This window comes from Microtus oregoni, unplaced genomic scaffold (genome assembly GCF_018167655.1).
Source record: "Microtus oregoni isolate MIOR12 unplaced genomic scaffold, Mior012 000006F_ref0000085, whole genome shotgun sequence".
In the NCBI taxonomy this organism is placed as follows: Eukaryota; Metazoa; Chordata; class Mammalia; order Rodentia; family Cricetidae; genus Microtus; species Microtus oregoni.
Window position 1 is genome coordinate 58,836,699 of NW_024543065.1, and position 25,437 is coordinate 58,862,135.

At 51.8% G+C, this 25,437-nt stretch overlaps 1 protein-coding gene and 1 pseudogene across 3 annotated transcripts; one reads left to right on the forward strand and one right to left on the reverse strand.

Moving 5' to 3' along the window:
• Positions 1-2,773: 2,773 nt before the first annotated feature.
• Positions 2,774-3,048, forward strand: LOC121449971 (annotated as a pseudogene).
• Positions 3,049-7,177: 4,129 nt separating this feature from the next.
• On the reverse strand, positions 7,178-23,134 carry Mag (myelin associated glycoprotein). 3 transcript variants are annotated; one of them, XM_041653235.1, is made up of 12 exons: positions 22,980-23,054; positions 21,144-21,207; positions 20,165-20,237; positions 19,678-20,046; positions 17,542-17,838; positions 16,930-17,187; positions 15,420-15,680; positions 9,643-9,930; positions 9,027-9,123; positions 8,630-8,729; positions 8,340-8,384; positions 7,553-7,689 (listed from the first exon to the last, which is right to left on the reverse strand). In XM_041653235.1, the coding sequence occupies exons 3-11, from the start codon at positions 20,208-20,210 to the stop codon at positions 8,352-8,354; spliced, it is 1,749 nt and encodes a 582-aa protein (XP_041509169.1). In that variant the 5' UTR covers positions 20,211-20,237; positions 21,144-21,207; positions 22,980-23,054; the 3' UTR covers positions 7,553-7,689; positions 8,340-8,351. The 3 variants fall into 3 exon arrangements, with proteins under 3 accessions (XP_041509168.1, XP_041509167.1, XP_041509169.1); XM_041653234.1 differs by lacking the exons at positions 8,340-8,384; positions 22,980-23,054 and adding an exon at positions 23,074-23,134 and having other exon boundaries at positions 7,178-7,689; XM_041653233.1 differs by lacking the exon at positions 8,340-8,384 and having other exon boundaries at positions 7,178-7,689; positions 22,980-23,052.
• Between the last annotated feature and the right edge of the window lie 2,303 nt (positions 23,135-25,437).

Genomic DNA, 25,437 nt, shown 5'->3' on the forward strand with positions numbered 1-25,437 from the left:
TCTCCTGGTCTGGCTCTTGAACTCAGTCTCTTCTTGCCTATCTATTGGCCAATCAACTTTTCATTAACAATGAGTATAATCCACAGCACACACCTCTGACTACTGAGTTGGATAGAAAGACCCTTAAGAATAAAACATTGCTTCCCATTCACTTCCCAGGGAAGATAGTTCAGGGAGATTGAACTTTGGGGTGATGAGGGAACTCCTCCCTGCCTGCTGCCCTGCCTGTGAGGGGAGGTGACCACCTCTTGTATAGGAAGCAGATGAATCTAAGAGTGGGGATGATGGGGATGAATGGATGTGGGTACTTCTTGACTGTGAGTCTTCATCCCACCCCATTGTTGCCAGAGCCCAGCTCTGCTTAGCCATCCTATCCCAGGGAAAGTTCTAGATGTAGACATTGGTGGCCTGTAGCCTTCTTAAAGGCGAGAGTAGCTGAGGTGCCTGCCTGGGTCCCGTATCTAGGATAGGGGCAGGTCAGGGATGAATTGCACCGTCTCAACCCAATGTAGCTCGGGAGATATGACATTAGAATCCAGACTATTCTGCTGCTCAGACCACAGCACCTGCAGTTCTTCTGCTCTCAGAGACACCCACAGGCAGCGCGGCGACTGTCTGAGGATCTCCGGTGAACAGACTTCCAGGTGTTCGGATCCTTCATTTGGGAAGTGAGTTTACATCAAATCAGGTACAGCCAGCCACACATTCTGCTCCCCACCTCTCCCCTCCTTCTGGCTGCCTGGGAATCAGAGGTCCTGGCTGCGGGGTTGTACTGTGAAGCCCGCTTCCTCAGAAAGCTATGATAAGGTATGTGGGTCTGATTCCTCTCTTCGGAGATTCCAGTGTGTTGTCTATCTCTCACTTGGGAGCCTGAACTCAGAGTCCCTGATGTTGTCTGTCTGTCTATTCATGGCATTAAGCCCTTCTAATAAACTTCTTACCCATGATAATCCATCTCAGTGTACATCTTGAACTTGTGTCCAGGACCTATCAAGTGGGGCCAGAGGCACGAAGAGGCCCGTGCCATAACCAAGGTTTGGCACTGAGTGTCCTCTGTCTAGGACATGCAGTTCGGGCTTCCCAGTCTCTGAGACCAAGAGACCTCCTTGGTCAGCCCCTCCTCCAGTCAGCCCCGCCTCATCCCTGGCTAGGTCTAGGGCTGTAAGTCAATGTGCTCTGGTTTCCACTCCTGTTCGCCAGCTTCCTCTCCTGTCCCCAGATATGGCCCAGACATGGCCAGAGGAAACCACTCAACCCCATTCCTCTCTTTCTTAGCATCCAAGGAAGCAGCAGGGGCCATTCTGGACTGCTCTCACATCTCGCGGGCATTCTGGGTCCCATTGGTTCCTCCTCCATGAGTCCTGACCCCCTTGTTCCCTTTCTCCACCAATGACCATGAACTCTCAAACTCTCTGTCCACATCTGCCAGTCGATCTTCAAAACCCTCAGAACATTCTCCCAAGTATCCTGATCTGCCCATCCTGCTCATAGTTAAATGTTCATCCTGCCCATGACCTTCACCGTTCCCACTGTTCTGATCCCCTTGAACAGTCTCCATCTCTCTGCTCAGACACATGATTCCCGTCTTCCACAACTACAACGACATTCTGGCCGTGAGACTTTGCCCTTGGCTGTGGCTCTCCTTAGAACTTCCTTTTCCAAAAATGAGATACGCTGCCTCTATCTTTCCTCCCAGGCTCCACGTGGACGGCCCCTCTCCCTAAAAGTTCAGCCCTCTGTGACACACCTGACCTTGTATCATTTTGGCACCACGTCCGTGTCCTCATTATCTGTAAAAGAGCCGAGGGGCAGCTGCTCATTACAATGTCAGCTTCCAGAGGTTGGGAGGGGCTGTTTGGGGGCCTGGCACTGGCTCACTAATCACGTGTGACACTCTTCTGGGCTTCAAGAGATGTGTGGAGGAAGTCCCAGGCCTGACTTCTGGTCCTGCTAGGGCATCTCATGGGACATCAGCCTCCTGAGAGATGGCCTTAGGGCGTGAATGTGAAAACTCTCCCACGGGCTCCGGTGTTTGTTTATCAATTTTATTCTTGTTTTTTGTTTTAGGATCATGTGTTTGAACACTCTCTCCCCAGCTGTTGGCACTCTTTTTGGAAGGATATGGAACCTTCGAAGTGCCGACCCAGCTATCAGAAGTGCCTCCTGTGGTCTCTCAGGCAACGCTTGAAGGTTTGTTTCTGGTTCAGGTCCACGCTGTCTGGTTCCTGGTCTCCACCATGTGCCCGCGCCGTGACAAGCATGGCCCCGCCTTCCCTGCCATGACATTCTGAAACTGAGCCGAAAGAAGCCCTTCTGCCCTTACAGTGCTTCTGCCAGGGGTTTGCCACAGCTCTGAAAGAAGTAACTGATACAGGTGATTTTTTTGTTTAACTTTGGAAGTTTCTTCACAGCCTTCATCTCTTCAGCCGAGTCCATAGATGACCTGAAATGTTTCCATTTATTATGTTTTTGTTGTTTTAAACCAAATCACATGAGGGGCAGGAGAGATGGCACAGCAGTTAAGGGCACATACTGATTTTGCAGTGGATTTGAGTTTAGTTCCCAGCACCCAGCTTAGGTAGCTCACAACTACCTGCAGCTCCAGCCCCAGGAGCACTGACCACCTCTTCTGGCCTCCGTGGGTATACATACAGACAAGCAGGCAAGCACACAGACATATCAAAGCAAACCAGTCCTTTAAAAATTCAACTCTGGGCTCCTTCAGTGCAGACCTGGTGCCTCTTTTGTGAAGCGGCAGCTGAGGAGACTCTGACGTGGCGCCACGGCCGACCAGACACCCAAGGAAGGAGTCAAGACCGAGAACAACGACCATATTAATCTGAAGGTGGCGGGGCAGGATAGGAGAGGCATACACCACTTAGTAAATTAATGAAAGCCTATTGTGAACGACAGGGTTTGTCAATGAGGCAGATCAGATTCCGGTTTGATGGGCAGTCAATCAATGAAACAGACACACCTGCACAGTTGGAAATGGAGGATGAAGATACGATTGATGTGTTCCAGCAGCAGACAGGAGGTGTCTACTAAAAAGGGAACCTGCAACTTTACTCCAGAATTTTGTCATAGACCAAGAATACATTGGCAATTAGAAAGCCGCAGTTTGCCTCCACCACATCCTGACTACTACACTAGAGTTTTCTCTGTTCTTTCATTTCCCTGTCCCCATTTCTTTTTTTTTAAAGATTTTTTTTAAGATTAATTTATTTATTATGTATTCAGTGTTCTGAATGCGTGTATCCCTGCAGGCCAGAAGATGGCACCAAATCTCATTACAGATGGTTGTGAGCACATGTGGTCGCTGGGAATTGAACTCATGACCTTTGAAAGAGCAGGCAAAGCTCTTAACCACTAAGCCAAATCTCCAGCCCCCCCATTTCTTTATTGTACATAAAGTAACCGGTGTATGTGCACAAGCATATTGTGCTTTTCTTTCTTTTTTCATTTTTAAACTAAATGGCCCATGTTCTGTTTTGATTGACAGCAGATGGAGGTGGTCTGGGGTTAAGTATGGCTCTGTGAAAATATCCCCCTGCTCCATTAGTGGCATGCTCATTCAGCTCTTATCTTTATATTCCAGTAAGTTATTTTGCTCTCAATGTTTTAACAAAAGAACCCAACCACAAAATCCTTGCACACTTTGTTCAATTGGAGAATTTTAATGTTTTTCATTTATCATTGTAAAACCAAGGACAATTTTATAACTTTTTTGTATGTAGCTGTTACATGTAGGGCAATCTGTCTTTAAGGAGGGATAAATTACTCTTGAACAAAATGATCCTAGATAGTTTTCCCTTCAAGTCAAGCATCTTGTTGTTTAAATAAACTTGTTTAAAACGAAAAAAATTCAACTCTGTATTGTATTGTAACACCATCTTACTACACAGCCCGGCTTGACTTCGAGTTCAAGTCCTCCTGCCTCAGCGCCCTGAGTGTTTGGATGACTAGAACGCACCACTACACCCAATTTTCTTTTGGTTTGGTTTTAACTTTTCTTTTTTTCTATTTGTTTGTCTTATTTGATGTATATGAGTGTTTTGCCTGAATGTGTGTCTATATCCCCTGGAACTGAAGTTACGGATGGTTTGACCTGTGCCCCTGCCATGGGTGCTGGGAACCCAGGTCCTCTGCCTGAGCAGCTAGTGCTCTTAATCACTTAGCCATCTCTCCAGCCCCTTAACCTTTCTTTCTTAACTGGGTCTCTTCCTGTGCGTTTATTGCTAAAGCAATCACTGGTTCAGCGTGCTGCTTTTGTTCCGGCAGACGCTAAATGAGGCAGCAACAAGGACATCCTTTCTAGATTATCTCCCAAACTAGCAGGGCTCGAGACCAGTGGTTCTCAGCCTGTGGATCAGACCTCTTTGTGGGGTCAAATGACCCTTTCCCTGGGGTGGCATATCTGGTATCCTGTGTATCCGATATTTACGATTCATAACAGCAGCAAGATTACAGTTATAAAGCAGCGACCAGATAATTTTATGGTTTGGGGTAACCACAGCATGAGGGGCTTATTAAAGGGCCGCAGCATTAGGAAGGTTGAAAACCACAAAAGCGGCCTTAAGGGAAGTTGAGAACCACAGGCCCAGACTGCAGCTGCTAGGGCAGAGGCTATCCCGCTAACTCTACTTATTGATATGGCTCTTTTCCCAAGGGCAAAGTCCTCAGGATGCCACTTTACCAAGCCAGACCAGCTGGAGCCAGGGTCTGTTGGTAAGGTGTGTCAGGGTGTGCCCACTAGTGTATGCTGTGCTTGTGGGAATTGGAGCAAACGTCCACGCCAGCTGTCTCAAAAGACGCTGGTTTATTCTCAGACTCACCTTGCCACGCTGCCCTTGTTTTAACTCCTGGTGTTGGAGTTGAGACAGGGTCTTCTTATGTAGTCCAGCTGGCCTCAGACACACTTTGTAGTTTGAGGTTAGACACAAACTCATGGTGATCCTCCTGCCTCAGCTTCTGAGAGCTGGGATTGTAAGTATGTGGCACCACAGCCGGTGTAGAGCCTGAGATTTTACAAGCTGTCCTACCGCTTGTGGGGAAGGGTCTTGACAAAGATGGAACTCTCTCCTACAGGGACCCTGGCCCCTAAAACCCCAAGTCTCACTTGGGTCCTGTGCTCCGAAAGTTCCACATGTCTCCTTACATCCAAGTCCGTTGAGCTGCAGTTCAGTCTTGTGTCTGAGCCTGGTCCCTCCGTGTCTTTGATCCTGAAAGACTAAGCCATAGGGGAGCGGGGAAGACCCAGGACCCTGTGCATTGCTAGTGGTTCAAACCAAAGTGTCAGGGTAGCCCAGTGGTGATAGAGTGGCCAAAGACACAGAGCTTGTGACTCAAAACTGGACTCTACAGGTACCAACGAATGGGGAGATTCAAAGAAGCTACTTAAACCTCCCAGGCTCAGATACTCCTGCTCTTCCAACACCGGAGACCATCAGCTTTCGCAGAGAGCAGCCACGTTTGAGTCTTACAGTAGGGGTAGGGAAGGGGATGAATTTGCCTTTCTAATAAGTTCCCAAATCCAAATGCTGCTGGCTTTCCGAGCCCCCTCCCCCCAAGGTTATAGAGCAGTAGCAGCTGTTGGGGAGAGGAGACTCTCTGCCCAGTCATGCTGCCTCCAAGTCTTGAGACAATCCAGCTTTTGTGAGACACGGCCTGTGCTGGGATGGATTGTTCAGGGGTGCAGTTGTCTTTGAGTAACTCGATTCACTGAGCTGGGGTCAGATCATTTGGTCTGTCCCGGCCGCCCTATCGAGGGTGTATAAATGTCTGCCTGCATCTCCCCATAAATAGTCACACACATTTCACAGCCCTTTTCCTGGGGGTCTCAGCCCTTCTCAGCACAGCCCTGTCTTTGTAAAGGGGTTCAGTATACAACTGGGACCTAACATTTGTTTGGAAAGCTGAAGGCTTGAAGTGCAGTGTAGTGGTGAGGGACCTCAGTGCAGCCAACACACACCTGTGAGATGCTAGGTCTGTCTATGGTTCCCACCTTAACTGCAAGGGCCACAGAGTAAGGGAGGGTTAGGTAAAGCCAGCAGGGTGCTGGCTGCCAGGAGTGGTGGGGACTGAGGCATATGGGGAGCCTGCATGATCCTTAGATGACATCCAGGCGGCAGACCAGGACGAGTCTGTGGCTTGCCAGTTGTGAGCTCAGGATCTTGCCCCCACACAGGGCCCAGAAGAGAGAAAAGAAAAGCTCTGAGATCATTCCAGACACAAGATGGCCGATGCCCATGGTGGTTCCTCTTCAATGTCAGCGTGACTCGCTTTAGAATCGCCTAGGAGACACACCTCTAGATAGAGCTACGAGGAATTCCCAGAAGGTTTAACCGAGGGGGGACAACCTACCCTGAATGTGATAGCGTCACACCGTGGGTTGTGGTCCTGGGCTGGATGAAAAGAAACTGCTTCCTGACCGACTGTAATATGAGCAGCCACCTCGGGTTCCCACTGCCGTGCCTTCCCTGCCATGATGGACTGTACCCTCAAACCAGGAGCCAAAATAACTTTAAGCTGCTGGGGTGATGTGAATGAAAACAGTTCCCCATAGGCTCATGGACTTGGACACTTGGTCCCCAGTTGGTGATGCTGTTTGTGGAGGTGATGGAGAGCCTTAGTGGAGCCTTGCCCCACTTCCTGTTGTCACTCTCTCTCCGTTTCCTGTGTGTGGAAAACAATGTGACCAGCCAGCTTCCTGCTCCTGCCATCATGTCTGCTGCCAAGTGTCTCTTACCATGATGAACTCTATGCTGGAACCATAAGCCAAAAGAAGCCCTTTCTTGGGGCTAGAGAGATGGCTCAGTGGTTAAGAGCACTCACTGCTCATCTAGAGGACCCAGGTTCAATTCCCAGCACACACACCACAGCTCACAATTGCCTGTGACTCCAGTTCAGGGGGGATTTGATGGCCTCTTCTGACTCTGCAGACCCCACATACACACATGTAAAACACACATACACATAAAATGAAGATGAATAAAGCTTTCAAAGCAAATAAAAGAACAAACCCTTTTTTCCCTAAGTTGCTTTTGGTCATGAGATTCTCTCACAGTTGCAGAAACGTAACTACCAAAGTTGTTTTTGCCTAGTATTTTGCTGCTGTCATGGGAAAAAGAACTGATACACCCTTTCCTCCAAAGGATGGGTCTAGACTGGTATGCGACATTAGGACATTTATTTTATGTCCCTTTTGTACAGGTCCCAGGGCTAGGTAGGGGAACAGGAGACAAGGAAAGGGACTGCAATAAATAACATGGACAGACAGAACACCCCTCTAAACAGCTGAGGTTAAAAGGGGGGTAGAGGGGAGCTGTAATATGGGCATGGTATGTTGACATGGAGGAACAGCTGGGAAGGAGGGGGAGGCCAGACTCCCAGGACCTCACTATCTCCTGCCCTGCCCCTTCCTGCCCTCACCCCTACCACTTTCAAGAGGAAGGGAGCCCACAGCCAGTGGGGGCCAGCGAAGGTCCTGATGAGGGGGTGAGCCACAGGGCCAGCCCCCCAGCTTCACTTGACTCGGATTTCGGCGTACTCAGCCAGTTCCTCTGTCAGGGTGTAGCTGTCCTTGGTGGGCTGTTTACCCAGGTCTGAGTGGGAATAACTGAGGTCCAGCTCTGGGGGCTCCCCCCGAAGGCCCAGCAGCCTCCTCCCAGATCCCAGGCGCCTCTTGCTCTATGGAGGGGAGAAGATAGTCATCAGCAGAGTTCTTTCTGACTTCCCCATGCAAAGCCTGGGGCCCTGGCACCCCTTTCTTCAGGGCCACCAGCTCAGGGAGTTCCACAGTCACAGAGTCCCATTCAGGGTAGGGGCCTTTGCAAGCACCGGCACCTCCTAACACTGCTATCTTCTGATTGCGAACCTTGACATTCGCCTAGGAATTCCAGGCTCCAGGAAGCCCTCTTTGAGAAAGTAACCTTAGGGTGCAGGATTTAACCCAGAACACCTCTCTAGATTATATCTTGGTGGGACCACCCTTATGGGAAGTTTCCAAGTTGCTCTATGGAGGGGAGAAGATAAATCTTTATCTCTGTGGATGTGGCATGAGGTCTCCTCATTGAGGAGATCCTGAGGGTGTGACCCCCCACTTCCCCAGCTCTCTACTCCCACCCCATCAGCATCTAGACACACAGTAGGACAGTGGCCACAGACAGAAAAAAGGAAAACAGCGGAGGGACAGACTAGACAAGGCCAGGGCTGCTGAGCGAGGCTGGGATTAACCAAAGAGCGCCACAGATGCCTGACTGGGACACACACACAAGCACACCAGCCCGAAGTCCCGGTTAGGGCCCAGAGGCTGACACACTGAGGCCCCTGGAACCTACCTCCTGGGGCTCTCAGTGACTTTCCCGGGTAGAGACCTCTCTGGACTATTGAAGAAGGAAATGAAGTCACAGGCACAGGCCAGGAGGGCGAGGCTACCCAGGCCCCACCTCTCCAGCCCTCTGGAGCCTCCAAGGTACCTCCTCCCCTCCAAACCAGCCCTCCAAACACCGCCCATGAGGCTGGCCTCCCTTCTGCTCTGACTTCACCGCCCCTCCCCCCCCCAACCTTGGCAACCTCGACATTGTGACATTCCCTAGCTAACCAGGAGCCACAGCGGTGTGGCTCTCACCTCATACTTATCAGGTGCCCCAGAGATTCGGAATTCGGGGGTGTACAGGACGTGAGGGTTGTCCCCCGCCGAGAAGCTGGGGTTCTCTGTGACGTTCTTTCTGCAGGGAGGCGTGACACATCAGTTTTACTGGGGACTCCTGGGTCACCCTCTCCCCACACTCGAGTGCCTCCCTTTCTAGCTGCTTCCAGGGTGCCTGGGCTTGCTCACAGGCGGAGAGCTTCAAACAGGCCAGGAGGCTGCAGCATACAACATGGCCGAGCATCCCTGGGAGACTTCCCAGTACAGCATCTGTCCTGCCCACGCACACAGAACTACCTGGCTTGCTCATCCCAGCCTCCCACAGTCTCCCCCGACCCTGCCTGGAGTCTCCACGTCTCCAGACCAGCGTACTCACTTTCTGCGGGTCTGGGTGATATAGCACACAATGGCAATCAGGATGGCAAAGGCGACCACGGCACCCACGGGCCCGATTTTGGCCCACATCAGTCGGTCTAGGGACAGAGAAGGGGCAAGAACTCTCAGGCCTATGGATAGACCTGAGGATGCCTGGGCTGTCAGGACACCCCAGGGAGTCAGAGACCAAACTTTTAGGCAGCCTCTGCTCACCGGATACAAAGTGAGCTTTCTTAGTACTGGAGTTTGAACTCCATGTACACCCAAGTATTAAGCAAATGCTTGCTCCTTGGGCCCCAACCCTTCACTGGGGGATTCTAGGCAGGGGCTCTACCACTGAGCCAAGCCCCCAGCCCCTCACTGGAGGATTCTAGGCACATGCTCTACCCCCGAGCCACTTGCAATCTTAGTAAGTTGCCTAAGCAAGCTTAGAACTCATAATCCTTTGACTCGGCCTCCCAATAGCTGGGGTGACAAGTCTGGATAACATCTTTTGCTGTTTTATCAGTCTACATGATTGGCCCATGGTTAACGGCCTGATCATCAGCAGGAATTGGAGTGGGGCAGATCCAAGAGGCCCAGCCCTGTGGCTCCCACTCCCAGATCACATCACTCACGTGCTCCCTGGAAGGGCAGCTCTAAGCTCTGGGTGCCATAGAGGTTCCTGGAGGTGCAGATGACCCGGGGTGGGGCCTGGGCCTGCCCCCTTAGCGTAAGGATGCTGGTGAGTAGGAGGCCGCTGCGTTCCGAATACACGAACTCCCTCTCCGTCTCATTCACAGTCACGTTCCGGGAAGGCAACTCAAATGCCACGGAGGGTTCTGGGTTCGATTTCACCACACACAGGCACTGCACTGTGTCTCTGGCCGCGGCACAGTGGGACTCCAGAAGGATTATGGGAGCAACTGCAAGATTAAAAACCAAGGCTGAGGGTGAGACCAGGCCTCCAGAACGCCTTGGTAGGGGCAAGTCCAGGGTGTCCAAAGGTGGGCGGGCTAGCTCTGTGTAGTCCTGGCCTAGAAACATGGACTCTCAATCCCTCTGTAACCCTGCCCACTACAAGTTGTCCCTTCAGACTGAACACGATCCAGCAGCAACATGGGATTTCACAGCCCCTGGCAAAGTCCTTAGATTGTCCCGAAGCGCTGAAATATACTAACCAGAGCTGGGTATGATAGTGCATGCCTGCCTTTAATTCCAATACTGGCGAGGCAGAGGCAGGTGGACCTCAGTAAGTTCGAGGCCAGCCTGGCCTACTTAGAGAGTTCCAGACCAGCCAGGGCTCTAGAGTGAGACCCTGCCTCAAACAAGCAAGTACACCAGTCTAAACCAACATCCCCACACTGTACACACCATCAGACCTCCTGTGCTTGATGACAGTCATGGGGAGATTTAAGAGAGAGATAGAGAGTCGAGTCTGAAATGGCAGGCACCTCAGAAGGATACTCGTTTCTCACTCTGCACACTATGGGGGGTCATAGCCCCCTCCCCCGCACACAAGTTCTCCTAATAGATACCTTACATGGACCACCATAAAATCCAAGGACTCCTTCTTGGGAATCTGGACCCATATTAGCCCGGGTGTTTGAGATATTCCCTGTGAGACCCTCCTGTCTCTACCTTTGACCTTTGAGGTGACTCCAGCCTTGGTATAGGGACAGAACAGCCATGTTCTCCCACCTGCGCCATCTCTAACTTTGGCCATGGACTCTCATCGTGGTTGGGGGGTGAAGTTTTCCAAAAGGGACCTATGGGCTCTGGCTATTTGACCCCTCCAAGCTACAGCGTCCTTCGGCAGCTTTCCTCCCTTTCCCCTGGCCCTGATGATGCTCCCCAACTTGCTTCCTCACCTGGAGACTCCTTGAATCCCCATCCCCTTTCTCATTACCACCAACAACCCTCTCCTCCCAAGCTTACATGGTTGAGCCTTGCTTCCATAGCTCTGATTCCACATTTAGTCTAGGGTGGTTTTTTTTTTTCCTTTCATTTTTTCAGAATAGAAGTTATACTAGAACATTGAGTAATGCTTTTTACTCGTTTGTTTTCATTTTGTTTTGTTTTGTTTTGAGACAGAGCCTTGTTATGTAACTCTGAATAGCCTGGAATTCGCTGTGGTTTTCCATCTCCCAAGTGCTGGGATTGCCAGGCTTGTGTCACCATGACCAGTTAAATGATGCAGTTAAATGAACTCTGTGAGTTCGAGGCCAGCCTGGTCTACAGAGTGAGTTCCAGGACAGGCTCCAAAGCCACAGAGAAACCCTGTCGAGGAAAACAAAACAAACAAAAAGAACGAATACTGGAGGTCACCAATTGGCCACCAAGTCCCTGGACTCCTCCTGTCTCTGCTTCCAGTAGTAAGATTGCAGGAGCCTGCCTTGGCTTTCTTCTTCTTCTTCTTCTTCTTCTTCTTCTTCTTCTTCTTCTTCTTCTTCTTTCATGAACTCAGGTCCTCACGCTTGTACAGAAAGCATATAACACACCAAGCCATCTCCCCGGCCCCTAAAGTATGCTTTTAAAACTATGCTCATCCAGGGCCTGGAGAGATGACTCAGTTAAGAGCAATGGCTGCTCTCCTAGAGGTCCTGGGTCCAATTTCCAGCACCCGCACAACAGCTCATAACTGTCTGTAACTCAAGTTCCAGGCGATCCAGTACCCTCACACATACATACATACATGTAGCAACCAATGTACATCAAATAAAAATAAAATAAATCATTAACAAAAGCCAAAGAATTAGAAAAAGAAAAAACTATGTTCATCTGTCATGAACTATCTGACACCTCTCTGCTGGTTCTAGACCAAGTGCTGGTACTGAGTGACTTCTGACCCAAATCTGTTCACACAGGCAAAAGACCTTCAGCTCACTGACTCCGCCCATTCCCAAACCTAGAGGAGTGGGCCAGTAACAGCAATGGGCAGAAAGTCACAGGAGCAGATGGATCTGCACCGGAGACGGGTCCTTCCAGCTGGAGCCTCACTGCGCATGTCTCTAAGCCTGCAATGCTACAGCCAAGCCCGGTCCACACTCTGCTCGCTGATCAATAGCTCAGCCCAGAGGAAATGAGTGACACCGAACCTGAACTAAAGGAACGTTTCTGAAATGCTGGCGTTCGGGACATCACAGCCAACACGCTGCCGACAAGTGCCCACTCCAGACGCCAGAGTGCCGGCACCCTAACAGTGTGTGTGTTCACTCTCTTTTCAGCTCCTCAAAAGTTTCAGAATAACTGTATGAGCCTTGGGGGTGCGTGGCTTTGGCAACGCAATTCTGCCATCTACTGGCTGTGTGTGGCCAGGGAGCCTTCGAGATGGGAAAGTAAAGATGGAGGGGGAACTTAGGTGTCAGGGTTTGGGTTTTTGAGTCAGAATCCTGGGTACCCCAGTGTGATAGTGGTCAGCACTGTGGAATTACCTGGGCGGGAGTCTCAGTGAGGGCCTGTCTAGAGTAAGCTGGCCTGTGGGCATGACTCGAAAGCGAACAACATCGGTTCAAGGGGTCATCCATGCCCTGACACACACTGAATGAACAGCAGAGAGAGAACTGAGCTTGGCGTTAACTCATCGCTCTCTGCTCTTGACTGTGGATGTGTCGGGACCAGCTCCTTCAAGTTCCTGTTAACATGATAGCCCCGCAATGACCGGCTGTAGCCTGGAAACACAAGCTAAACAAACATGTCTCCCCTAACTTGCTTTCAGGAGAGTATTGTATCAACACACAAACACACACACACACACACACACACACACACACACACACACAAACTAAGATATCCAGGCTGGCCTCAGGCTCCCTAGGTAGCCAAGGGTAACTTCTGATTCTTCTCCCTCCACCTCCTGACTGCTGGAATTGGGGGTGGGATGCCAACCTACCTGGCTTATGCAGCACTGGGGATGCAACCCAGGGCTTCATACATGCTCACCAAGTGTGCTACCAATGGAGCTACATCCCCAGTCCCTGGAGAAGGAGAGGTGCTGTTTGCTCACAAGAGGCTATGGGACTCCAAAGACAGGTAAGCGAATGAGCAGGAATGAAGTTCTTAGCATCCCAGCCAAGTGCTCACATCTGTATAGATAAAGCATCTAGCAGAGGAAGCATGCAAAGCTTTGGCTGCAGTCCCAGGCTTGAGTCCCGAGGAAGAGCCAATGGGACAAGACAGTGATATCTAGGAGTGCATTGGACACATTCCTTTCATCCTCAGTCATCTTAGCTATGAGGTGTTTTTGTTGTCTCTTTTTGCAGAAGGAGCTTTGGGCATGGAGGTGTGGTTCAGTGGTAGAGCCCCTGCCTAGAATCCCCCAGTGGGGGGCTAGGGGTGTGGTTCAGTGGTAGAGCCCCTGCCTAGAATCTACCAGTTGGGGGGCTGGGAGCAATTGGTCAGTGGTAGAGCCTCTGCCTAGAATCCCCCAGTGGGGGACTGGGGGCATTGCTCCACAAGCATAAGGCCCTGGGGTCCGTCCTCAGCACTGTTAAAGAGGTACAGTTTAGAGGTCAGTTCTATAAGTCACGCAAAGCTGAGGAAGAAACTTGGGAACTGGAACAAGAACATGGCCTCTGGGGGGCTGGAGAGATGGCTCAGAGGTTAAGAGCATTGCCTGCTCTTCCAAAAGTCCTGAGTTCAATTCCCAGCAACCACATGGTGGCTCACAACCATCTGTGACAGGGTCTGGTGCCCTCTTCTGGCCTGCGGTCATACACACAGACAGAATATTGTATACATAATAAGTAAATAAATATTTTAAAAAAAAAAGAACATGGCCTCTGTTGTTGGGAAATTCTTGGAAAGCAGGAGGAAGAGGTGTCAAACCTGGGATTTGGCTGCTACCTCCTATAGTGAAGACAGGCATAGGATTGGGCGGAGTGGGGGAAGCGGTCCTCAGTGAAGTCAGGCCAGGTGCTAGTTGGCTGTGTAATAATTACTTTCACTCTCAAGACATTAGCTAACAAGGTTGTGGGGGAAAGGGAACACTTCTGCATTACTGGTGGGAATGCAAGCTGGTACAACCCCTTTGGATGTCAGTGTGGTGATTTCTCAGAAAATTAGGAAACAAACTTCCTCAAGACCCAGTAATACCACTTTTTGGTATATATCCAAAGGATGCTCAATCGCGCCACAAGGACATGTGTTCAACTATGTTCATGGCAGCTTTGTTTGTCATAGCCAGAACCTGGAAACAACCTAAATGCCCCTCGATCAAAGAATGGATAAGAAAAATGTGGTACATTTACACAATGGAGTACTACACAGCAGAAAAAATAACGACAGCTTGAATTTTGCAGGAAAATGGATGGAGCTAGAAAACATTATTTTGAGTGAGGTAACCCAGACACAGAAAGACAATTATCACATGTACTCACTCATAGGTGGTTTTTAAACACAAAGCAAAGAAAGCCAGCCTATAAACCACAATCCCAGAGAACTTAGATAACAATGCGGACACTAAGAGAGACTTACATAGATCTAATCTACATGAGAACTAGAAAGTAGAAAAAGATAAGATCTCCTGAGTAAATTGGGAGCATGGGGACCTTGGGGGAGGATTGAAGGGGGGAGGGGAGAGGCAGGGAGGGGAGCAGAGAAAAATGTAGAGCTCAATAAATATCAATAAAAAAAAAAGAGGAATCCCAGCACTCGGGAGGCAGAGGCAGGCCGATCTCTGTGAGTTCGAGACCAGCCTGGTCTACAGAGCTAGTTCCAGGACAGGCTCCAAAGCCACAGAGAAACCCTGTCTCGAAAAACCAAAAAAAAAAAAAAAAAAAAAAAAGAGGAAAAAAAGAAAAAAAAAGGCATTGGCTTATACACGTGTCCTTAGCATCCCCCTGCCTGTGCTGTGTCTGCTAATAAGCTTGGCGGCTCCCTGTCCCCATCCCCCGCCACTCCAGCGCACATTGCAACAGCTCAGTCGGTGCATGAGCTCAGGGCAGTAGAGCCTAAGCAGTGCCGAGTAGAGCAAGGCTGCCTCGGTCTGATTCTCAAAATCTGCTCTTTCTTAGCTGCATGGCCTTGGGCAAGTGTCCTAATCTCTCCGGGCCTCAGTTTCCTTCTCTGTAAGGTGGGCATTGATGTCATGAAAATGAAATGGAACCCTGCACAAAGCATCTCCAACAATGTCTGGTACCTAGCAATACTCTCCAACGGACAAATTGCAGAGTTACCATTTTAATTGTACAGATGGGCAGTGACCACAAGATACTGAACCTCGCCCTTGGTCAAAAGCTCCTCCCCCTACTCCCAGAATGCAGTTAGCATGGATTCAGCTTCCCTGCCGTTCCCCATCCTTCTCAGGGAGCAGGGTCAGGCAAAGCAGGCCCTGGTGGGATGCATGGGTGCCTCCCAATCACCCAGGTGTCCCCACTGAGCCCTGTGGTGGAAGCCGTGGGGGAGGGGCACTCACACTCCACAGACAGGTTGAAGGCAGTGGCTGTCTGGCCGTACTGGTTCTCAGCCACACACCAGTACTCGCCGTCGTCCTCGGGCGTCACTGCAGGGAGTTCCAGCTGCAGCTGACTTTCATAGATGACTGTGGCCAGGATCTGCTTCTCTTTGAAGATGGTGAGAATGGGGTCCGGGTTGCTCTGTGTGGAGCACAGGATGGAGACCGTCTCCCCTTCTACGGCCACCACCGTCCCATTCACTGTGGGCTTCCAAGGTGCATCTGGGGGGAGACAAAATACCAGAACCCATGGGAACTCTTCTATTTGCTGGCCAGTTCCCACCACTAAATGTGACCGGTGACACCTCAGATCTACAGCATCCATTCCTGGCTGTCTTATTTACATGAATTGCCGTTCTGTATGCAGAGAACCTGTACCTTTTTAATTTTTTTAAAAAATGCTGTTTATTTATTCATTTGCTTTTGAGACAGGCTCTTGCCCTAGCTGGCCTTTTACCTCACTATATAGTCCAGGTTGGCCTTGAATTTAGGGCAATTTTCCTGTCTCCGCCTCCTGAACGTTGGAATTACATTTGTGACCTGGGAGTTTGTCGTTGGATGCTAGCACTACCTACTCCTTCCCAGCAATGCAGACTCGTATCTTAACTCTGGGACTCACTTTTCCCATCTTGAAGATGAGCTTAGGAATTCCAGCTTCATAGAACAGGGGTGAACATCTACATGGGATGAGACCCTTACGAGTGCCAGGCACTGCCGAGCAAGGCCCTTGTGGGAAGGTGCTGTGTAAGGAAATCAGGCACATTTTCAGCCAGAGGACTTGGGCTTAAAAAGCAAATGCTTACGGAGGAGGAATCAGAGGGCCATGGTTCTAAGGAGGATGGGGAAGAAAGGCTTGAGGGAGCTGAGCAGAAGGCGTAGGGGATGCCAGGGCAAAGAGCATGTGTATGAAGCAGCCAGGAAGTGCTGAGTGAACATTGGCTGGCACTGTCTTTATTATCCCCAGCCCTGGGCACTGTGCCCCAATACATATTTGTGAATGAATGAATGAAGACATGCGCGAATGACCTGTGCTTGCTTCCCAGTTGAGTGGCCCGCTCTAACGGTGTCCATCTCTTATCACAACCAGGTCCATGCCATGGGCTGATTGACACCTGGGGTCCCCTCAGTCTTCCCATTAAACTACAACCGGGGCCAGCCAGATGGCTCAGCCAGTAAGGAAGCTTGCAGTCAAGCCTGCTGGATGACCTGAGCTGAATCCCTGGGACCCATATGATAGAAGACCAGGACTGAACCTCCACACGATAGACATCCCGGCATGTACGAGCTACCCACCCCCACGCACACACAAATAAAAATTAAATTCATGTTAAAAAAAACTTTAGCTGCAACTGTCCTTATTTTAAAATGTAAAAAAGCCCCTGGTGTTTAAAGCTGGTCCCTCTGAGAGTGGCGCCTTCCCGATGTCTGTTCCCTGAAAGGGTGTATGGGTACCCCGGGTAGGGGGACTCACACATAACGCTCAGCTCCACCGTGCGGTTGTCCTGGCCATAGGCATTCTCTGCCAGGCAGGCGTAGACGCCGTCCTCCCCTGGTGTCACCTCCTCCAGATCCAGGTACAGGCTCTCAGCCACTGCCTCCCTCAACACCATCCCATCCCGCATCCAAGTCAACAGAGGCAGCGGGTTGCTGTCAGCCCCACAGAGCAGGCTGACATGGGAGCCCTCAATGGCCTCCACAGATGAATTCATCTCCACAATCACGGGGGGGTCTGAGGCCCGGGATAAGGCAAAAGGTCAGGGTCAGATCCGGACCCCTCCACCAGCCCAGGTCCCACTTTACAGGCCCCTTCATCGGGTCCTGCACCTTGGGACCCACCAACCAGACCTAACTTCACCCCAGACCCTCATCCCTCCCAGCCTGCTCAAACAGCCTGGGTCCCGCCCCAAACCCTACCCTCCAGGTCTCACCCACTAGACAGGTCCCACCCCAATACACCGCCCACCAACAAGGCCCCGCCCTAGTCCATACCCACCCAAGCCCCTCTTACATTCTCCCTACCCGGCCACTCCCCGTCCTGTCTCTTCCAGGCCCCGCCCCTGCCCCCACCCGCACCCAGGCTCACACTTGACATCCAGGCTGGCGTAGCCCTCGAACTGCAAGGTGGTATTGGGGAAGGCGGCCTGGCAGCCCAACCGGTGGCCATTAGCCTCTCTAGTGGGCACGAAGTGTAGCAGCGACACCTGCACCCAGGTGCCTTCATCCTCACGCAGTCGACCCAGCACAGTGGGCTCCCCCAGCCCCTCATGGCCCAGCCAGCTAAGCTCCGGGCGCAGCTCTGGACAGTTGTCTGGCACCATGCAACTGACTTCCACTTCACTTCCGGCCACCACCTCCGGGGGCACCACGATATTGGGGGTGTCTGTGTATGAGGTAGAGAAAAAGGAAGGTTCTGGAAGCAATCTCAGGCTGAAATCATACCCGCCTTATCCGGCTCCACTCCTGGGACTTTATCCCCCCAATGCCCCCACAGCTCTCTCTCCCCTGGTGTTGGTCACCTTCCTACCCACACCACGCCGGCCCTAAGCACTTCACAGAGCATATCAGGACCCTAAAATAAAGCTCAACAGTACTAAAAGGGCGCTATTGCTATGTTCACTTTGCCTATGAAGACGCCGAGGCCACAGCTCAGGCAGCATTAAATTGGGCTTCAGACTTTGTCCCCTGCTTTGGTGGCATCTGTGGGTTCTATTTTATTAGATTCCTCTCTGGATTCCTCTCTGTATGCACCCCCTACCTGAGGGGTTGGGTGGGGGAGGGGGAGCAGTTGGCAGGGTGCCGTGCATATGTGTGAGGATATGATATTGTCCTGGCTGGCTTTGTGTCAACTTGAGTCATCTGGGAAGAGGAACCTCAGATGAGAAAATGGCTCTGTCGGATGGATGGGCCTGCAGGTAAGGCTGTGAAGCTTTCCCTGATCGACGATTGGTGAGGGAGGATTTCGCCACTGTGGGCTGTGGCATCTTTGGGCAAGCGGGCCTGGAAGGTATGAGAAAAGCTTCCGAGTGTGAGACTGAGGAGCAAGCCAGTAGGCAGCAATCCTCGCAGCAATCCTCTGTGGTCTCCGCTTCAGGTCCTGCCTCCAGGAGGCCTGGAGTCCCTGCTCTGGCTTCCTGCAGTGGTGGACTCTGACCTGACATCAACTGTAATACCCTCCGCCCTCCCATGGTGCCTTTGGTCCCTGTGTTTATCACAGCAGTAGAAAGCACATTAAGACAGGTGTATCACAGGGACGGGGAGCTGGCCTGTTTTGTGGGCCTCTGTGCATGATTTGGGTGTGTGATAAACAGATACTCTGCTGTGCTGTGTGTGTGGCGTGGTTCCTTTCTGTGTTAGGGCTACCCACAAAGACCAAATGCTGCTGGAAAACCTAACCTAAGAACTCTAATTAGGGAGGCCTCTCATGGATCGGGCAGTGGGAGTCCCTGAAGCCAGGTAGGGGCCTCTATTTTAATCACCAAACCTGGCCATAGCTGCCAGCAGATGGTTTTCCCTTTTCTTTCTCTCTTTTTCTCCTCCACAGTTTTGAGGCTTGACCTCATGCATGTAGTCAACACTGTACCACAGAGCTACATCCTTGATCTGTGTTGTCAGACTTCGGGGCAGGCACCACTATCCACTGAATTATTTTGTGATCCCACCTGCCTCTCTCTGTCGTATTAGGAATAGAACCATGCAAAACCAGTACAAGAATTCAGCCATTAACCCGAAACCTCTGATGTTGGTTTCTATGGCAAACAGTGTGCCTGACAGCTACGGTCCTGCATCTACCAGCCAGAGATTAGATCTGGTACTGCAAACAGCTCCCAGCCTTCAAACCGTGCACCCCCCGCTGTGCCTGCTGTTCCCGGTATCATTTCACACGAGGAAACCAAGGCCCAGAAAACTTAATCAAGGTACCCAAAGTCATCCAACCAAAGAGGCATCTACAGGCCTCACCCCTGACCCCAGGTCCCCTCTGTCTTTAGCTCTAGATGTCTCTAGAAGAATAAGAGCAACCTCAGAGGGCAGCCAGACTACTCAAGGCCCGATTTGTTTATGGCTGTCATCCATGTGACCCACGTGGGCATTGGGGTTTGCACCCACTTAAATCAACCTCTTTTGGGTCCTGCATTCAAAACTGGCGGCACAGGGCTGAGGACGCCCACCCAGCCTTGCTGTAGCCCCTCAGAGCCCACCCAGCGCTGGGGGACTAACTCACTGATGATGTCCAGAACGCTGTGCTCTGAGAAGGTGTACTGGTTGTAGCCGCCCAGGTCCCCACGGAAATAGTACTTGCCCCCCAACTCGGGGCTGAGTGTGCTGAGAAGCAAGGTGCAGTTACGGAGACCCAGGTCTCCCAACAGACGGCTGCGGCCCTGGAAGCTCTCGTGGACCACTTGTGTGCGGGACTTGAAGACCACGGGTGGGTAGTTCTTAGGGTAGGGACTATTGAAGTACCAGACGCCATGTACCACAGCCGGTCGGAGCTCATCGGGGAAGTCAAAGCGGCACGGGATGGAGACACATGTGCCCTCGAAGGCTGAGATGGACGAGGGCATCCAGGCACCCCAGTGGCCTCCTCGAGAAGCTATGGGGGGGGGAGCACAGAAGCTGAGGGAGAGAGCCCACTCATTATCTCCAACAGTGCCCAACATGGGCCATTGGGCTGGAATGTGGGGGCTGGGACACGTCTCTCCGGCCATTACCTGAGATCATTATCCAAAACAGCGGCAGCGTGGTGAGGAATATCATGGTGTCCAGCAAGTGAGCGAGCTAGGGCTGAAGAAGAACAGGAGTTTTTGGCGTTGTTGTTTGTTTTTCAGAGACAGTTTCTCCTGGAACTTACTCTGTAGACCAGGCTGCCCTCTAACTCACAGAGAGTCATCTGCCTCTGCCTCCCAAATGCTGGGATTAAAGGTGTGGGCTGCCTCTGCCACCACCACTCAGCTAAGAGTGAGTTTTAAAAGAGCCACAGAAGCCAGGCGGTAGTGGCACAGGCCTTTAATCCCAGAACTCACTATCTCTGTGAAGCCAGCCCGATCTACAAAGCTACAAAGAAAACATATCCTGAAAAAAAAAAAAAAAAAAAAGACAAGGGCACAAAATGGAGGGCCTGGGCCAAGGCTATCTGCTATTGACATTTATAAATACCAGACCTCACTGCCTTGTTCTACAATGATCCCCCACATTCTGCTAGTCAAAGTGGGGTGCCACAAGCCAAGCTCAGCTCCCAGACTTGAAATATAAGCAAGCTGCCTGAAGTTACCCAGCTCAAGCAGGGGCCCAGACACCTCATTCCTGCCTCCATTTCTCCCCAGATGTCTCTAGAATAATAGGAACAACTGCTCTTCAGTGGGCAGCTGGATCATTTAGGGCTCCGTTTGTCTCATGCCTGCCATTCTCATAGCTCAACTCTGGTCTCTTTGAGATAGGTACAATTACTGGTCACCTCCAAAGTCCAGAGGGGTACCAAGCTTGCCCAACGTCACACCACAGTTGGTCTGCAGACTTAGTGGCCAAGCTGTGCTGTCTCTGGGTGGTAGTGGTAGGTTAACAATGATCTAAGCACCATCGTCCTGCTTCTTCACCTCTCACAGAGTTCTAGGCAAAGACAGAGCCAATACTCCTTCTGCGGTAAGAAGCGGGTTGTCAGGCTTTAGAAAACATTGGTATTTTAGCCCTTACCTCAGTCTCCCTGAGTTGAGAATATCTCCTGATTCCACTTGAAATGGCCAGTCAGCCTAGAACACTAATCAGACACAAGTTAGGGGGCGAGAGCCCTAGCACCCATCCCCCCTGCTCTTCCGTGTGTACTATGGGTTGTGTCCTTGTTGTAAGAAGAATCTTGTGGTCTCTGGTACCCCTGGATACCCGGGATGCTCCCACACAGCCTCAAAGATACTGCGCCATAACAACACCCCCACCAAAGCTGGGATGTGGGAGAACTGGGCGGGGGGGGGGGGTAGCTCTGAGCTTGGGAGAGCAGCGTGTGGTGAGTGGGGTGAAGGAGCAGATGAGGCCTGGGGGTGGCAGGCAGGGACCCGGTACCATCAATGACTCGGTTTCACAGTATCAGCATTCTCAGCATGCCGTGTGAATTCCTGCCGCCCTCTCCCACCCGCAGCAGGCCCCGGGTGTCCCCACCCTCACCAGAGGCCAGTGGCCAATACAAAAGGGCCCTGTTCCCTTGGGGGTGTGGGTGCCCCATCCTAGGGACCTCCTGAGGGTAGGTGGGGCATGAGTGAAAACTTGGTCGTTCCTGTTTGAGCTCTACGAGGGGCCAGAAAGGGCCAGAGGTGATGGCCCCTTGGTTCCCCGCTGCTCTGTGGGTCGTTTGGGATTGGAGCCAGGATGTTGAAGTGGCTGCTTCCCCACCCTGCCTCCCCCCCCACTCCCCGCACCCGGCCTTGACTGCCCTCTTCCCACTGATGCAGATGTTCAGCCAGAAACATGCGAACGCTAGTAGGAAATGTGGCAGCCAGCAAGAACAGACTCACACAATGGCGATTCGCGCGGATACAACCCCACCTGGCGACCCTGTTTCTACAGAGAAGAGTCTGTGCATCGGCAATGCAGAGACCACCTGACTGCCCTCGGTCTTCGACATGCACGCGTGGGCAGTCATGGCTCTAACTGTCACGCTCACAAGTCACAAGGACCTGCACACACACTGAGGTGTGACTACAGAGCTCTCCACCTATGGACACAGCACAGCTGTGGCTGGAAGGACCTGGAGATACCCAGAGGTGAGAGCCAACCAATGACTGTAAGCAGATGGGTGTCACGGGCGTGCACACAGTGCATTCTCTACTGGGGCAAACTGTGGTCTTGGGGTGTCTCAGCTAGGACAATGATTTGAAGTTTTCTAAAGAAGCTAGTATTTGTAAAACAAACAGATTCCACATCTGTAGTGTTAAATTTCCTGCGGCGAAGCCAGGCAAAGTGACAGCACACCTGTCAACTCAGAACACGGGAAAGGAGGCAGGAGGATCAGAAGTTCAAAGCCAGCCTGGGCCCCTTTAGCAAGTTGGAGGTTAGTTAGCCTGGGCTACGCATGGCCCCATTTCAACAAGCAGAAACAAACCCAAGAAAGGGGTGGAGATAGGGGGAAAAAAAAAAAAACACACCTGCAAATCTCTTTAGAGAAGTATAATGAAAAAGAGTCAAGGAGCACTAATATAGAGGGCTCCACGGGGGAGGGGAACACGCACACTCACCCTCTCACCCCCACCGTGGCTTCAAGTGTCTGATGGCTCTGCGACCTTCCCTTCTCCCCCAGCCCAGACCACTCTCCCGTCACTCCCAATTTTGGGAACCCCAGAGGAGCTGGCACTGCGGAAGCCACCTCCATCATGAGGTGTGCCCATGATCGAGGTCCCCTTGTCTCTTTTTCCCAGTGCCCCGTTGCTGTCTCCACCCTGTCTCCATTGAGATCCCAGTCCGTTCCAAAGCGACACCCTGCCCCATTCCAAAGGAGTGACCCTCCAGTTCACGGTGACGCTCCTCAGTTTCTTGGCATACCTGGCCTTGCTCATGCCCTGGCTGCCAGTGCTCCCGACCCCCTGGGGGCGGTTTGCCCCTCCTTCGCCTTAGCCATCTCTACCTCAGTACTCACTTGGATGGTCTGGCTTCTGCGCCCTCTGCTCAGCTGGCCCAGCTCACACACAGTCCCTCGGCTTCCCAGGGTCTAGGCCCCCACTTGCCAGCCCCTCCTCTCCCCCCCGGGTGCCAGGGGCCGCCTGCCTCCAGGGCCCAGCTCCTCCCTGCCCTCGGGGGAGGGGGGTACAAAGGGGCCCTTGTCACCACAAAGCTGGGACCAGGCAGCCCGACGCCTGGGTCCTACTAGCTCCTTCCTAGAGAAAATGGGGGTCTGCCCGTCTTGCTCCTCCCCCTTCCTCCATGAGCATATACCCTAATTTTGGGCTTGGGGACAGACGTAGGAGTGGCCTCATGTTTCTGAAAGTTCCTGGAAAGGTGGAACCTGTTGTCTTCGAGGAGTTGGTAGCAACATTAAGTGTAATGTTGGTCCCAAGAGTCCAGTAGAGAGAAACTGGTCTCTAGGAGGAGGAGGCACGATGCCCTCTCCCCTTTTGGCTCCAGAGTCACCTCCACCATGTTGAGTCCCCTCCATGGGGTGCTTCCCTTCCTGGTCTGTTTTCTCCTTTCTACTTCTTATCTTTCTTCAATGACCTTAGCCTCTGTCCCCTGGTGGGTGAGATCACCACCTTCCTCTGGTGAGATCGCCACCTTTCCCTGGTGAGGACAAGGGCTGTCTGTGTCTCCACTGGCTCAAAAGGTACTTGCATATGTTCTGCTAAGGCCCTGTGGCATTTGGGACTCAGGTTATTCTTGACTCTCCTTGCTGGAGAGCTGTCCCCGCCTCATCCTTCCTGACCCCAGCCCTGCTCCCCCAGACTTAACGCTAGAGGCAGTGGCTCCCCCTCTTTAAAGTCACATTTATTGATTTGCTTATTTTTGATTTGTTGTGTGTTTTGTTTGTCTGTACATCACTTGGCTGTGTGGTGCTCATGGAAGTCCCACGAGGCACCAGGTCCCCTGGATCTGGAGTTCCAGACGGTTGTGAGCTACCATGTGGGTGCTGGGACCTGAACCCAGGTCCTCTGGAAGAGCAGCAAGTGCTCTTACCTGCTGAGCCACCTCTCCAGCTCCTACTTTATTTATTTATTTATTTAGTGTATGTGTGTGGATTTGTAAATGTACCTCAGCTGGATGTGGAGGACAATCTGTAGGAGTTGGTTCTCTCCTTTCCTCATGGAGGATGGAGGTCCCAGGGATCCACCTAGGGTCATCAGGCTTGGCATCAAGTATCGTTGCCCACTGACCTATTTTGCTGGCCCACTCCTCTTTTTGTTTCTCTCCAATTTGTTCTTAAAGACTGTCTTGATATATTCAGGCTGACCTCCAGCTCACTATGTAACCCAGGCTAGTCTTGAATACCACATGCCCAAGTCTCCAGAGTGCTGGTATTATAGGTGTGTGCCACCACATCTGGCCCCTGCCCTCCATTCAAAAATTGTCCTTTCTTTCCATAGAACTCAACATGACTGAAGCTGGCCACTTTGCCCTTCGGGATGCTGTCTGGTCCCTAACCTGACCCTACCTTGCCTTCTCATCTAGCCGGGAGCTCTGAAGAGAGCAGACTTCCCACGGAAGCCTGCCTGTGAATTTGTTTGGGATCTTTAAGAACCAGGTTTTTGTGCTCACAGGGCCACGTTAGCTCTCTGAGCTGGGTGAGGACCCTCTGGGGTGGAGTCCACAATGGTCCTGAATCAGGCATGAGCTTTGCAAAGGGGGCAGAGTGGTTGAGGTGGCAGGACACCGGAGTTTCACTGCCATGCAGAGGCCAGAGCAGGTGAGGGGTGTGGTGTGCGGGAGGAGGAGTCCTTTTCTCCAGGAGTGAGGGCAGGGAAATCCCTTAGACTAGGGAGCAGGTCAGGAGTTAGGGAGACTGGGCTTGGGGGTGCCACCCCCACCTCAGGCTTCATGACATCAGGCTCTACCCGTGCCTTTCCCAGTCGGAGACAATGGTCCATTGAAAGTGGGGCGGGGCTTGGAAGCCTAGGTTCCGGAGAATAGAGAGCTCTGGTGCCTGGACTCTGGGGGTAGATATGAATATTCCGGGGTGCCCTGTGCCACAGATGTCTAACCAAACAGTGCCACCGAGTTGGTGTTCCTGTGCAGAGGGGGGTGGTCTGTCCGCTTTGGGTGTCCAGAGGCAGCCCCTAGAGAAGGGAAAGGGGCAGGTGAGTCCCACTGAGAGAGTCTTTTGTTGAGCCAGGGATTGGGCACCCACCCATAAGGGAGGAGCAGATGGAATGAGAGCCAGAGAGGGGCTGGGTAAAGGGGCTACCTGTCACACAGATCAGCTGAAGACATCAAGAAAGCAGGCTTTCAGTCTGCAAGGGCTGGGGACAAATTTCTAAACTAGAATGTCTCATGTCACATCCTTTCAGGCATC